The 16,452-nt window shown below is 45.5% G+C and overlaps 1 protein-coding gene across 1 annotated transcript in view; it reads right to left on the minus strand.

Annotated features, from left to right (window-relative positions):
- The window catches only part of OTOP3 (otopetrin 3), a 53,591-nt gene that overhangs the window by 10,301 nt on the left and 26,838 nt on the right, over positions 1-16,452 (minus strand). The window contains exons 4-5 of the mRNA XM_029597502.1: positions 4,590-4,648; positions 1,494-1,615 (exon numbers count right to left, since the gene is read on the minus strand). Coding sequence (XP_029453362.1) covers positions 1,494-1,615; positions 4,590-4,648 — 181 coding nt within the window. The remainder of the gene's footprint in view (positions 1-1,493; positions 1,616-4,589; positions 4,649-16,452) is intronic.

A 16,452-nucleotide genomic window follows, 5' to 3' on the forward strand; every position in this document is an offset into this window, starting at 1 on the left:
GTATGCAGCAAACAGCATGTCAAGGCAATATGACGTCCAGATTAACAGTCCCCTGGCATGGACAGTGTTTCAAAACTATTGCGACAGAAGGGATCGAGACTTGAAATTAAATACTTACAGTACCTGAATGTAATCCACTTTGAAGCGCTAAATTAAAAAGTGCGAAAAGCGGAATATAAATCTAAATAAATAAATAAAATAAATAAACTCAAGAACATGTCCAACAACATGTAGAAACCAACTTCTGGTAAGCCCAGTTAGGGATTTAACTGAGCTCAGTCTCTGTCCCTCTCGATGCAGTGTTCTCAAAACACGGTCCATGTTGAGGGACCGTTAATGTGGACTTCATGTTGCCTTGAAAGGTTATTTGCTGTGTTCTCAAATAATTTATTTATTTATTTGTAGGGTTTTATATACCGTCATTCGGTAGAGCCATCATAACGGCTTACAAAGTGTGCATTTACTTAGTACTTGATTAACAGTATAACAAAGTGAACATTTGACAGAAATTAAACAATTCAAGTCCAGAAAGTATTATTAAGATGAATGAGAAGGGTGTGAAGGTTCTGGATGGAGTGAAGGAGTTGAGGTTGATAGATGAGAGTTCAGTTGTGAGTTGGGATGATCAGACGTATGAGGGTCAATGTAGGATTTGCGAAACATTAGTGTTTTTAGATCTTTTTTGAATGATTTTAGGTTGTGCTGTGTTCTTATATCTTTAGGTAGGGTATTCCATAGTTCAGGGGAGGCAATTGAAACGGCTCTTTTTCTTGTTGTTACCAGATGAGCATCTCTGATGGGGGGGGGGGGGGGGGGGAACGTTCAGGTATCCTGAGTAATTTGAGCGTAGGTTTCTTGGAGGGTTTTGAGGAACTATGTTTAAGGTGTGTAGACCTTGATGATGATCGCTGTTTAGAATTTTGTGAATGATGGTCATTGATTTGTATGTAATGCGTGCTTTAATTGGGAGCCAGTGAAGTGAAGTTAGTATGGGTGTTATGTGTTCGCTTTTTTTTATTGATGACATTTATTTATGACAATTTAATTAGGAAAAGTGAAATTAATATCAATCCTTTTGACTTTGGATCTCGTAGAAGAAATGTAACAATTGCTGCACAACCAGGGCAAGAGCCAGCGGGGGTCATGTCTGCTTCGTAACTCTTGTTTAAAAGGGTAAGAAGAGCTGATGAATTGGGAGGAAGGGTCTGGGGTCTTTTTTTTTTTTACCCTTCTCTAACAGGACTGACTTTTTTTGTTTTTTTTTTACTAAATGAAGGAAAACGAAAGTTTGTTCATTTTAAAAAACGAAACAAAATGGGGAAATGTCTTTAAAATTTCCCAATTCATTTCAAATAAATGCATTATCTCTATCCTCCATGGATCATGGGAGCATACTGAACAAGAAATACCCCTGGATGAATGAACTGGCAGGTTCTGCCTTCTGTTTAAAAATGGTTGCTCGGGGGGTAAGGAAGATAAGACCCTGGACTTGCCTGATAACGTGAGGTTCTCCGAAGGGTGGGAGGTAGATTCCATCTCCCTTTGTACAGAGTCATTACTGACCACTAATACCCAGAGGAGCAGGTCTGTGGCCAGTGTAAGGGTCAGCCCATATCTGGAAAAGAAGGAGAAAAATGGTTTGTTTGGGGGGTTTCCCCCTCCCCCTGAAGCTGGAAAGAGAGTTTACTCTGGTTAAACTGCTGTCTGACCTGCTTCTATGCTCCTCAGCCTTGTCCTGCTTTCATGGTCAGCTGCCCATGTTTGGAAGGAGAGCAGTGTCTGTACGTTTTACCATGGGGAGAGCGGGGTGGACTGATTTATGAAACATCACAGGATCAGAATGAAATCCATTCACTGACACCTGGAAGTTTTATGTGCCTTTAAAAATGAAATTGCTATACTGTCTCAATCACGTGAAGCTATTGCCTTTACATCTTCCGTCTACAGGTCCAGATGTTTCTAGTGGTATCTGGAGTTAATTATTGTTTGGGTCACATGTTAATACATTCAGATGCATAGAAATAAAGGTGAGTAAGCAAGTTGTAAGTGAAAACCTTTCTATTGAGTTAATGCATCTGTGACTTGACTACTGCCTTCTGTCAGGTCAGCCATAGACTGAGCAAGGGCTGATGTTTCCCAAATAGACAAGTAAATCACAGGTTGCATTGCAAAGGTGGGAGGGTGGGGCTTTGTTTTTAGAGCTATACAGTCTGTGTAGGGGGGGGGGGAGGGAGGCGTGTTTGCAGAGGGGTGGGAGAACTCAGGGAGATAAAGTATACAGTCACAGGGGCCGATGCAATATTTTGGAGGAGAAAGCAGATGGTGTACAGTCAGCGCCTGCTTTCTTAACGCGCCCCCAGGCAACCCTCCATGGGGATGGCATGCAATACTTAAATTAGGGGGCGCGTTAGCAAGGAGAGCCCGAGTGCGTTGGCCCTCCGCCGGCTAGGAAAACCGACGCCGAGTTTATCAGCGTTGGTTTTCCTAAACATCGCACAGCCAAGGGGGTTCAGGAATCGGACGCTTCTCAATTGAGCATCCGTTTCCTGCACCTGACTGCTGGCAGTATTTTTTAACTTTTTTTTTTTTTTGTTAAATTTATTTACTTTCTCCTCCTACTTAATATCACAACGATATTAAGTAGGAGGCAGTACAGAAAAGCAGTTTTTTCTGCTTTTCTGTACTGGTTCAAGGAGCGCTCAGCAATTAAAGCAGGCATTAATTTCTGATCGCTAAGATGCAAATTTGTTTTTGTTTTTGCATCTGGAATGAATGCCTAATAGCCTCAATCACATGCATTTGCATAAGAGGATTAATTAGCACCTATACAACCCACGTCCAACTGCTGGTTACACAGTGCGCTCAGCCGAGCGCACTGTATTGCATCGGCCCCAGAGTGATCGTCTGCTAATAGGCGTGGAAACCAAGGTCCCTATCAAGGAGTAAGGTGTTGCGTCTGTGCACTTGGTGGGGGGGGGGGGGGGGGAATGAAGAAGAACATTTTTCCAGGCCACACCACTGTGACAATGACCTTACAAGCAGGATCCTCAAAGAAGACTTCAAAAACCTCCCAAGCCCATACAACATTTAAATCACAGTCAGGCCCATGCAACACCGACGTGCTAAAAGCTGCGTCCAAACTGGATGCACTTTTTTTTTAATGCATGCACAATCGCCTCTCCTGGGCGCTCGATGCAATTGGCAAATGAGCTGCCACGCTAAAAAAGATGCACAAGGGATAAATTGTGCATCCCTAGCACATCCATGGCATCGAGCACGCAGGAGATGTGGCTGTGTGCGGGTTAGGAAAGCGGAAACTCGATTTCACGAGCATCCGTTTCCCTAACCTGTGCACAGCCACAGGTTAGGGAAATGGACGCTCTTCCTAACCTGACCATTTTAAAGATTTTTTTTTTTTTGTTGCTTCTATGGTTTCTCCTGCTTAGTAAACTGACAATATTAAGTCGAAGGAACCACAGAAAAGCAGTATTTTCTGCTTTTCGGTGCGTAGCTTAGGGTGCCTCAAAACTTGTCAGCTCTGGGGCTGGCATTAATTTTTGAGCATAAGAACGTGCATGGCCAGCGTGCAGTAACTTTTTACATAGGGCTTACTAGCTAGTAGCCTCATCAACATGCATTTACATGTGCTATTAGCTACGAGCTGGTTTGGACGCACTAATCCCGCTATTGCATCGGGAGTAAGTCTAGCACGTCCAAAATGTGCATCCAACTGCGCGTTCGGCGGCACGCTGACCTTAGCACCCGACATTGCATCGACCTGAAAGAGCAGACAAAAAGGGACATAATAGGGACATTGGTTCCCTCACTCATTATTAGCTATGAAATTCTGCCATTTGTCCCTCTCAGTTTTCTCACCCTTTTGCAAACTCCCTCCATCCTTTTCCTTTGCTACTTTTTACAGCTTTGAAAACAAAAACCGCCCCAGCACTAATTATACTGCAACCTTTGATTTAAGTGGGCAGCAACATCCTTACCTCATTCTGCACTGACCTGAGGAAGGAGGCGCATCTCTCACAAGTTGGTCACCACTCTCTCAAATCAGTCTGATAAAAAGAAATCTCCTGCAACGTGTTTGTTCACATTTGTTTCTCAGTTGTTTCCCATCTTTACCTCTTGCCTCAGAACGTGAACTCTCTGTCAGTTTCCTGCTCTTTTGAGCTTCCAGCTAAACTGGAAGTGGCCTTTCTGGGCTACACCAGCAAGAACTTTCGTCCACGATTACCCCGGGGATTTTTTTTTTCTTTCTCTATTTTTATGTCCTGCTCCCAGCTTAATGCAGACGAGTCACAGCGGCAGTGGGCAGTCGTCGGCTGGGGGGGCGCCCATCCATGCACCAGCTAAAGTGGAGCCTGAGTCCGGTCACTAGGTGTCGATGTTGCCTGCTGATTTGAGACCCCCCTCTCTCCCAGCATCGATTGTTGTGAACGCTGCCTCTGCAGAATCCCCAGCCTTGCCCAGTTCGGAGAATTGACTGCAAGCCCTCTGCACGCCAGCTCGTGGCACTGCTACTGAGCTAACCCGCCTGCCCCTTAGAAGGCGAAATAGTAAGGACAGAGGCTTTTTCTTACCTGGTGATGGTGTGTTGTACTTGAGTGCAGTCCTTACAGAAGAACCATAACAAGCTGGTCTGCAGCAGGAATAAGAGAAACAGAAAGGAGATTAAGAGGCATGTTGTTGTAGAACTGGCAGTGGGGAGAGGTGGCTGCTGTAGGAGTTTCCAGACTGAGAAGACACATGGATGCGCACAGAATCATGTATTTGGGGGTGCAGCAATACCAAGTATGCAGTACATGATGGGAAAGGGAATTGGGGGGTGGGGGGGGGGAGGTACTGATGTGCATCAATCTAATAACCTCAAGGTGGTAAAATGGTATGATAGGGCAGTGGCCAGAGCTAGAGGGATGCTGGGGTGTATAGAGAGAGACATAACCATAGGAAAAAGGAACAGGTGATGAGGCCTCTGGAGAGGCCTCATCTAGAATATTGTGTCCAATTCTGGAGGCTGTGCCTCTAAAAAGATACAGAAAGGGTGGTGGTGGTCCAGAGAGAAGCTCCCAAAATGGTTCAGTTCTACACCAAAAGCTGACGCTTAAGGCCCTAAATTTGTATATTCTAGAGAAGAGGCACAGGAATATGACAGAGACATTCAAATGCATCAAAGGTATAAATAATAATGTCCGTGAATCAAACTGTTTTCAGAGGAAAGGATACTCTAGAATGAGGAGGGGGGGAAGGGGGAGGGAGTTAGGGCAACATCAGAAATGCTTTTCTTTACATAAAGGGTATGTTGAATGCACAGAACTGCCTCCTCGAGATGGTGGTGAAGACACAAACAATAATGGAATGAAAGAAAGCACAGAGGATCCCTAGTTGTGAAGAAGAGAGGGAAAAGCCAGAGATTAGCAGGGATCTATGGCAGGAGTTTTCAACCCTGGTCTTGACTGCCCCTTTGGCTAGTCGGGTTTTCAGGACATCCACAAGGAATGTGCATGAGATGGACTGAATGCACTACTTCCAAATCAATCTCTTGCATATTCAATGAGAATATTCTGAAAACCTGACTGACTGGGGGGGGGGGGGGGTGACCTGAGGACAGGGTTAAAAACTTCTGCTCTGTGGCTTTGCCTCCAGGAATTAAACTGAGCAGAAATTAGATAGGTCTCCTAGTCCTTATCTGCCATCATATTCTGTATTTCTAAGTAACACATTAAGGGACCAGCAGTCATCCTTGTGGGGCACTGGCCTGGCTATATTATACTTGGGATGTTTAGATATGCCTCTGCTAGTATGTGATTTACTGTGCATGGATTAGGCTTAGGAGCTGGGTTGGCATCACAAGGTCGGGGCATATCAGTCTGATGTGCCTCAGACGTGATGACCATCACCAGTCCTTCCTTATTGTATTGGCAAGAGGGGAGAAGGGCCAAGGTGAAGACCAGCTCAAAGCTGCTCTAACTTGTGCCCTTGTCCAGCACCAGTTCCTGGGCCAGTCACCTTTCTGAAACTGAGTTTAAATCCTAAGTACTTCTCTATAATACACTTCTGACAGATTTCATGAACAAATGTCTTGAGTAGGCGGCAAGCTCCATAGAGAGGGACTGTCGTTTATATGTATCTGTACAGTGATGTGTATGTCTAGTAATGCTTTAAAAATTATAAATAGTAGTGGTAGCTGCATCACAGAAAACTGGTATAGAGTCAGCTGCCGTCTGCCCCAATATAAGTTAATGCAGGACAGCCACTAACTCACATCAGCATGAGGATAAGCTATTTCTATGCTGTAGTTAAACCTCCTTGGAAGAAAGAAAGTCTTTAACAACTGTGACGGCTTATAGCCTGCCTGAGATGTGATCCCAAGGCCAGAGTGGCCAGTACACTGGCATGGCAAGTCAGGTAGGCTCCAACTGGACTAGCAGCAAGGTGTCTTCTGCCTGCCATGATCACCTTCCCCTGGGGTCGAACCCTCGGATGCTGATGGTCAGCAGGGCTTAGGTAGTAGACCCTGAACTAGGACTAAGCAGCGATACAGTATGAAGCACATGTGAATATTAGAAAAGGGAAAACTGGATGAGATGAATTGGCTGGAGAGGCGCAAGGAATACGCTGGAATCTATTCAGCAAGATGAACTCTGGAAGCAGGATGCCAATAAGGGAGCCAGAAAATGAGTACCAAGCTCTGGTAACCTGCTGACTGGAAGCCTGGAAATTCCATAGGTCCAGCCAGGAAACAAGATGGCCACCGGAAGGAAGTGTAAAAACAAAAACAAGACCGATGCCTTGGAAAGTAAATTTATTGAATACAGCAATGCCTGACTCCGGCCAGTCCTACTCTTGGTATAAAATCAGTGGGTTATTAGCAACAGCCATGTTCAACGAAAGTAAAATGCATGATAGCATAAATGAATGGTCTGGTTTATTTTTTCCTCTTTTACCTTTGAATCTTTGAGTAATCATCAAGATACGAATTTAAAGTGGTTGCTAAAATAACATTATTTCTAAGCAGGTAATTATCCAACACCATTTAGATGTTAACAACAATTTCAGATCATTGTGTGACAATAGTGAGTTTAGTAATTCTGATTTTTTGTATTATTTAGCATTGATTTGAAACAATTAATTTTGAATGGAAATATTTATTCTTCATGCAAACATATTTAGAATAATTTAATTATTTAGAATTAAACACCTAGTTTACATGTTTATTTCATCCATTTTCTAGCTGAGATTTACACCATTATAAAAGTGTGCTTGTGAACACATTTGTAGAGTATGCAAATATAAGGTAACTGTTGCCCTAATATTTTTAAATGTTGATTACTCTAGATTGGTTTTCATCTTTCATTTCTTTTTCAAATTATATGTGTTGTATGATTTTCTCTGTTCTTATCAAATACACGTGATATGTTGGCTCCCTTCCTTATATTGTGGGATTTTATGCATGTATATAATATTCTGTCTGACTGAATGGATTTTATACATTTTGTTTCATCTTAATGTAGGTTTTAACTTATACATTGGGTTGATTGATTTATTTTATTTTATTTTTATATATATGTAAAATAAACATTTAATTGTCACTTTTTACAGCCCCTGAGGCAGCCGAAAGGGCGAAACTCGGCCGGAGTCGGGCATTACTGTATTGAATAAATTTACTTTCCAAGGCATCCGCTCTCCCGGCGGGCGAGCGCCTGCTCTCCCGGCGCGTGCACAGGCCACTCACCTGTGCACGTGATTCACTAAAACAAAATATTTAAATTAGGGCCCGCAGTAAAAAGAGGCGCTAGGGACACTAGCACGTCCCTAGCGCCTCTTTTTTGACAGGAGCGGTGGCTGTCAGTGGGTTTGACAGCCGATGCTCAATTTTGCCGGCGTCGGTTCTCAAACCCGCTGACAGCCATGGGTTCGGAAACTGGACGCCAGCAAAATTGAGCATCCGGTTTTCAACCTGCCGATTTTTAAATTTTTTTTTGTTAATTATTTTTAACTTTTGGGACCTCCGACTTAATATCGCCATGATATTAAGTCGGAGAGTGCACAGAAAAGCAGTTTTTACTGCTTTTCTGTGCACTTTCCCGGTGCCGACAGAAATTAACGCCTACCTTTGGGTAGGCACTAATTTCTGAAAGTAAAATGTGTGGCTTGGCTGCACATTTTACTTAGTGAATTGCGCAGGATTAACTAATAGGGCCATCAACATGCATTTGCATGTTGCGGGCGCTATTAATTTTGGGGGGGTTGGACGCGCTTTTTCGACAAGCTATTACCCCTTACTGAATAAGGGGTAAAGCTAACGCGTCCAAACACAGGATAACAGTGCTCTCCGCTGGAGCGCACTGTACTGTATCGGCCTGATGGTTTGTATGCGTATGTCTACACCTGGCTCTGGCAGTCTATAATTATTACAGATTTACGTTTCTTTTTATCTGAATCACTGATCAAATTTAATCCTTGTTCTTTGTCTCTTAGCTTTGGCAAGTCTGTTTTAGAAATGACAGATTTTGATGTAACAATAATCTAATTATGCTAATGTGTGAAACGGAACACCAAAAACCAAGTTCAATTATGTAATTGTTGATGTGTAATAATGTGTGAATTTGTAATATTATACAGACATTGTTGACTGAAAGGATTTGAGACATTGTTTCTCCTGAATCCGAATGGGATTAATTGCCCGAGATATCACGACAAGCTGTTGCTATACCTAAAATCCTTACATGCAAGTAAAGCCTTCTACAAGAAAGGCACTTGAAAGCAACAGAGCATGCTAAAGAAAAAGCATATGGTAGGTTGGACAAGTGTTTTGGAATAGCTGTCTTCTCAAACCGCTGTTGATAAGACATTTTTACTGATGGAATTTCTTAACCGTTTACCCGACGAGTCGAGATGGAGCAGACATTTTTTCTCAGAGCACACAGAGCCGGTGCTTCTATTAAGCAAACTAGGCGGTCGCCTAGAGCGCCCAAATTTTGGGGGTGGCAAAAATCTCACCAACACGAGAGTCAAGAGTGGGAAAGCCAATACTCCCAAACAAGGGCTCGCTGTGCTGGAGCTGCTACCAAGAGGTAAATTGAGGGTGAGGAATTCCTGACCCAAGTTTTGCCTAAGGGCATCAAATACTATTGCTCTGGCCTTGGGAGCACCCAGAATGCCACAACCAAGTTTTTAAATTTACATATAGTGGTAAGAGGTAAGCAGTGTAATCTATGCAATAGTGGTACAGTTGACATATGTCTCAAGTAGGGTGGGCATCTGCCAGGTTTTGGATCGGACTGCCTGGTTTTCAACCTAACTGTACAGTGTCCGGTCTAAGCTGCTTGCATGGCCCTAGGACAGTGTCAGAGTTGTGATGGCTGCATACACCCAATCAGAGTTGCTCTGGCATCAGTCCTCCAATCAGCTGCCTGTTCTTTGTCTCAGGCAGCTGTGGATTCAGCTCCAGCCTGCAAGCTGGAGCTGAATCCACAGCTACATTTCACTGCCTCTGCTTCCCGCAGCTTAACCAGTCATGCTGCCCCACCACTGCCGCTGTCCTTCCCCTTCCCGGCCGAGGCCTGCACCGTCTGCCACCATAGCTGCCTCTTCAACACCCATGGCTCAGCTCCTCAGATCTGCAGCCTCTTCTTCTCACCTCACTGTGGCTGTGAAATTGCTCTGCCAGTGGCTGCCTCTCAGCTACTCATCCTAGCCTGTGCCGTCCACTCCCTCCCTCCAGTCTCACGCTGCCTGGGTGCTTTAGCCTCACAACACTAGGGTCTGGCAGACAGCCCCCCCCCCCCCCCCAACCTGTTTTATTGTATTTTTGTTCTACTTCCTCTGCTGGCATTCCTCCTCCATCCCTCCAGTGGGTGGCTATTATCTGTTCTCCTGACTGCTGCTGTGGCAGCTGGAGCCAGACAATGCAGCTAGGTAAACAGGCATTTTTTTTTCTAAGGAAAGGAAAAACCAAAACAGAAACCATCATAAATTTGCCCCTTAGCAAGCTGGAATTACCTAATGTTCAACAAAAATGTAGTGTACTGCAATCTCCCTGACCAGCATCCCCTCTATTTCAGTCTCCCACTTCCCTGTCTACTATTGCTCTGCTTCCTGAGACCTGTTGATGGGCTGCCCTGTACCCCAGGCAGACCTAGGGAGCATGGTTGGTCATGTGGGGTGCCTCCCTGGGTGACATGACTGGCCAGCTGAGACAGCAACTGCATAGGGACTAAGGAGGGCTCATGCCATTACAATGAAGGCATGCAGCCCTGGCAGCTCCTTGATGAGTGCATCAGTGCCACCTTTCCAGACCATATACATTGCACCCTGTGTGGTTGCCCAGTGTCTACCCCTTCTGACAGTCCTGGCTCACTCTCTTTTCCTCCTTCCCTGTCCAGCATCCCTTTGGCACTCTGAATGCATGTGTGAGAATGTGTGGACGGGAATATGTGCAAGAGAGAGTGTGAAGAAGGAAGCATGTGTGTTTATGAGTGACAGAGTGGGAGTGTGTGAGAGAGTGAATGGGTGTGTATATAAGAGAGAGGAGACCCTCCCTCCCCCCCCCCCACTCTCCTCCAATAATCCACAACCATGTCAGGGTGACTGGAAATCAAAACTTCCCAGGTATGGAGAGCAGAGGATTTTTAAAAAATCCTTATTAGTTTTAATTATTGTGAGTTACTTGATGTGTCAGCTGTTTTTAAATACTTTATGGGTGTTTGGGGAAATTTTAAAACATTTTATATAAATTTTTTATTATTGGATGTTCTATTCATCAGATGTTTATTTGTATGGTTTTATTGTTATGATTGATGTTTCTATTTATTGCTTTTATTGTTTTATTACAAGGAATGGTGATGTTTCTGTTTTTCAGTCGCACTGCAATACAGTCCAGCTTGTTGCAGTTTCCAGTTTAGATTTAGTCTACATGTTTGTATTTATACTTTATGGTCTCTTTATTCTGTATTTGGCGAGGATCTGTCTATGTTCTGCATGTCTGACTGAGATGAAGTATTCTGTTAGCTTGTAATTTCTGTGTAGGGAACTATAGCAGCCTATCCCACGGAGGGGAGCAACTGAGTGGCAAGGGAGAGGCTGGAAGGTAGTTCACAGGCAGGATTTAACATTTATGGAAATGTATTAAAATTTATGGAAATGAGCACGTAAACCACTACCCCTTCCTTCTCCCTTCCTCCAGTGTTCAGTGGCAACCCTAGTCTTGAGCTATTCATCATGATCCTAGCTGCCATATTCCGAGAAATTTCAAAGCTTCCAAATGATTTTTCCTGGCAGCCCCAAATTATAGTGCATTATAATAATCAATTTGGGCTATCACTAGTGTATAAGTCACTGTTTTCAAAGCCTGCATCTCTAGAAAAGGGAGAAATTGTCTCAATCTTATTTTAAGCAATCATTCAACCATGTCATTACCAGATCCATATCGTTCCTGAGGGTTAACAACATTTAGATATCATCCGCCTAGATGTAAGTGGCAAACTCAACTGAATGCATCAGTCTACCTAAGGGATGTTGTTATGGGATTATTTTGCTTGCATCTAATTATTGATGAACTCAGAGCCACACACACAAAGAATGTACATAGGAGTATAGAACACTGATTCTGGGCCAGGACATCTCAGAACCGGTTTAAGTTAATTTACACATGTGCAGACACACAGAACCGTTCCATACATCTGGGGCCGGCGATCGGCTCCCTCGCCGATCGCCGGCCCTTCTCTTCAGCTGCTCACCTACCTGAAAGGACGCAATCCTCCGCCTCCAGCCGGCCGCGATCGGAGCCGCGAACCCCTGCCTCCAGCCGGCCTCGACCCGGACCACGAGCCCACGCCACCAGCAGGCCCCGAGCCGAGCCGCGAGCCTTCGCCCCGAACCGCCCACAAAAACGTCGCGGCGGTGACGTCAGAGGTGCGACCGGCGGGGTATTTAAACTGCCGCTCTCCTCTTCTTCCTCCTTTTCCTTCCACGGGGCTCCAGCGGTGAACTTGGCCTGCGCGTTCGGCGCTGAAGCCCGTCGGGGTAAGGCCTCCTGTTCCGCTCACCCCGATCGGGCTCCCTCGCCGATCGCCGGCCCTTCTCTTCAGCTGCTCACCTACCTGAAAGGACGCAATCCTCCGCCTCCAGCCGGCCGCGATCGGAGCCGCGAACCCCTGCCTCCAGCCGGCCTCGACCCGGACCACGAGCCCACGCCACCAGCAGGCCCCGAGCCGAGCCGCGAGCCTTCGCCCCGAACCGCCCACAAAAACGTCGCGGCGGTGACGTCAGAGGTGCGACCGGCGGGGTATTTAAACTGCCGCTCTCCTCTTCTTCCTCCTTTTCCTTCCACGGGGCTCCAGCGGTGAACTTGGCCTGCGCGTTCGGCGCTGAAGCCCGTCGGGGTAAGGCCTCCTGTTCCGCTCACCCCGATCGGGCTCCCTCGCCGATCGCCGGCCCTTCTCTTCAGCTGCTCACCTACCTGAAAGGACGCAATCCTCCGCCTCCAGCCGGCCGCGATCGGAGCCGCGAACCCCTGCCTCCAGCCGGCCTCGACCCGGACCACGAGCCCACGCCACCAGCAGGCCCCGAGCCGAGCCGCGAGCCTTCGCCCCGAACCGCCCACAAAAACGTCGCGGCGATGACGTCAGAGGTGCGACCGGCGGTGTATTTAAACTACCACTCTCCCTGGCGTCGCGCGCCGGGCGTCGCGCGCACGAAGGAGCGCAACAAAGGGGCCTGCCCCTTTGTTTCGACCCTCGCTTCCCGGAGCAGTTTCACACCAATATTACACTAGAGCTCAACCAGCGTCCAACATGCTCACGTCCTTCCAGCTCTCTTCCTTCAAGCAACCACCCAGCGCCCTCTAAGTAATCAACCTTCCTGCGCCCTCCCATCAAGCACCCTGCAAGCAAACTCAGCAAGCATCCAGCCTGCGCCCTCTCAGCAAGCACTCAGCAAGCAACCAGTCTACGCCCTCACAGCAAGCACTCAGCAAGCAACCAGTCTACGCCCTCACAGCAAGCAACCAGTCTACGCCTTTTCAGCAAGCATCCTTCCAGCGTTCTTCCAGAGCACTAACCAACCAATTATTTATCTCCTAATCTCAGCCTATCCTCCCATCTGCCATCCGCCTACACTCTGCGCCAGCCAGCTAACCTCCCACAATGTCTCTTGCTCTTCCAATACCAATCTTACAACACCGCCTCCTATCTAAAAGAACATCTACCAGACGAGCCCCTCACAATAACTTAAAAACCCTCACCCCTATCTTGATCACACCAATTACCCAGCTTCTAGGCCTCTCCCTCTTTTCACTCTCTCTTTTCAATGCACAATCTCTAACGAAGAAATCCCTAATTTTCAATGATTATCTCACCGACGCCAAGCCAGATATCTGTGCAGTAACCGAAACATGGCTTAAGCCCTCAGATACAGCTTTAATAAACCAACTACCTACACAAACCTATGACTTCTTCTCACTCCCGAGACTGAAAAAAAGAGGAGGGGGCATCCTTCTGGCTACCAAAAAAAGCCTTAACTTCTCCCAACATCCTTTCAGCTCTAACTCAAAACTGGAAGTCGGCTTCTTCACCTCACAACATCTTCAAATCCTTCTTGTCTACGCACCCCCGGGACTCCTAGAAGCAGAGGTCTCCCCCCTCCTTGAAATCACCACCATGCTCATCAACCTGGATACTCCAGCAATCATTTTAGGAGATTTCAATCTGCACATAGACAATCCCTCACCATCTAACAGCTGCGTAACACTCATCACAGCCCTGTCTGCTATGGGATTCCAACAACTAGTCAACGAACCCACACACAAAGCGGGTCACACTCTGGACTTGATTTTCGTCAACAAGGGCATTACGACTACATCCAATTTGAAGAACAAAAAGGTTCCATGGTCAGACCACATGCTCATCTCTACCTCATTCACGCTGGAAAAATCCAACACTCCCTACTCCCCCTCTCCTTCATTCCACTACAAGAGGCGATGCTCACCAGAAGACCTTAACAACCAATTGGTCTCACAGCTACCCCTATTAGACCTCACTGACCCGAACACTGCCATTCGCTCCTGGAACAACATAACAGAAAACATAGCCAACAAGCTCTGTCCTTCAACTACAAAAAGATCTCACACCAATGCATCCAACAGACAACCGTGGTTCACTAATGAACTCAGAAAACTAAAACAAAGTTTAAGAAAAAAAGAAGCGACCTGGCGCAAAACCCCTTGTGACATCACCATTTTTTCATACAAATCCACACTTTACCAGTACAAATCTCTCACCTCAAAATCAAAAAAAGACTATTATGCATCTAAGATTCACAACCTGGTTTTTGACGCCAAAGCCCTCTTCGCTTATGTCTCCAGCCTCACTCAAACCATTCCGCGAGAAATCCCAGGCAACATGGCACAACCCAAAGCAGAAGAACTCGCTCAGTTTTTCCAAAATAAAATCACCAATCTCTTAACACAACTGCCTTCCAATACAGCCGACCTCCAGACATATCAACAACCTGCCCTCAAAAACGTCAGCTTAAACACCTTTGAACCCGTCTCTCCCACGGAGATACAAACCATCCTGAGAAGAATGAAACCTTCGTCTCATCCTGCAGACCACATCCCCTCCAAACTTCTTCTAGCTATTCCAGACACAATAGCCACTTCATTGAAAAATATCATCAACTGCTCTCTAGCCCAAGGAACCTTCCCAGATGATCTTACCGCTCCTAAAGAAACCCAACCTTCCCAGATGATCTCACCGCTCCTAAAGAAACCCAACCTAGACCCGAAGGACCCTAACAACTTCCGCCCCATAGCTAACCTCCCATTCATCGCAAAGATCATGGAAAAACTAGTGAACTCTCAACTCTCAGATTTCATCGAAGACAACAATCTTCTCTTCATCCCACAACACGGCTTCCGTAAAAATCGAGGCACAGAATCCCTCCTCACTTCGTTGACAGACCATATCTTACTGGGCCTCGACAAAGGAAACTCTTTTCTATTGATCTTGTTAGACCTATCAGCAGCATTCGACACGGTCAACCACACCATCCTCTTAAATCAGTTATCGTCCATAGGAATCTGCGGCACCGTCCTATCTTGGTTCAAAACCTTTCTCAACAACAGAGGTTACAAAGTTAAACTCCAAAACAAGGAATCCTCAAGATTTGACTCTGCCATAAGAGTCCCACAAGGTTCTTCATTATCTCCGACTCTATTCAATATTTACCTGCTTCCTCTTTGCCAACTTCTCACTGACCTCAATCTAAAGTACTTCCTATACGCAGATGATATTCAAATCATCATCCCCATCAAAGACACATACTCTAAAACTCTTGACTACTGGGAATCATGCCACCAAAAAATCAAACAACTTCTCAACAGCCTTCACCTCATCTTAAATTCCTCCAAGACAGAAATCCTACTCATCTCTCCCGAGAACAATACACCTAACATTACTCTTCCCACCAACCTACCTACTGCACAAGTTAGAGACTTAGGAGTGTTATTGGACAACCGGCTAAACTTCAAGGCACACATCAACAAAACAACCAAAGACTGCTTCTATAAACTCCAGGTCTTGAAAAGGATAAGACCTCTCTTCCATGCTCAAGACTTCAGAACGATCATCCAGGCAGTCATTTTTTCAAAATTAGACTATTGCAACTCCCTATTGCTAGGTCTGCCTTCTTCCTATTCCAAACCATTACAGATGGTGCAAAATTCAGCAGCCCGACTACTAACAGGCACAAGAAAAAGAGATCACATATCTCCCATCCTGAAAGAGCTACATTGGCTACCCGTATACTTCCGTATCATGTACAAAACCATATGTATCATTTTCAAAACTATACATCAATGCACTTCCCTCGATCTTCAATTTCCTCTCCAAGTATACAACTCGACAAGACCTACCAGAGATGTTTATAGAGGCACACTCCAAGTTCCCCCTGCAAAAACGACTAGACACATTACCCTAAGAGATCGCGCCACCTCCACAGCTGGCCCCCTTCTGTGGAATTCATTGCCCACAGATCTCAGACTGGAACCTTGCCTCCCAACTTTTAGGAAAAGACTTAAGACTTGGTTATTCAAGCAAGCTTTCCAAGACACAATTTAATGACACAATCCAAGGACACAACCCAAGGACTCCTCAAAACATTCAGCCATTAATCATGCCATTTGTACATAACTTGTAATGTGACTTGTATATCGTTTAACCATTTATTCTTTCCTTTTTCTTCCTCTTCACCAAGTTCTGCCACCCTTGTTAATTGTAACTGTACTTTCGGTCACCTGAGTTCTAGTTTGATGTATTTAATGCACTCCCGTTTCATGTAAACCAGCAAGATATGTTCTCATGATTGCCGGTATATAAAAACCTTAAATAAATAAATAAATAAATCTGATCTCCCACTACTTGCAGAATTACTTTTCTGCTTGCA

The sequence above is a fragment of the Rhinatrema bivittatum genome, chromosome 4, assembly GCF_901001135.1.
Source record: "Rhinatrema bivittatum chromosome 4, aRhiBiv1.1, whole genome shotgun sequence".
NCBI classification, from domain to species: Eukaryota; Metazoa; Chordata; class Amphibia; order Gymnophiona; family Rhinatrematidae; genus Rhinatrema; species Rhinatrema bivittatum.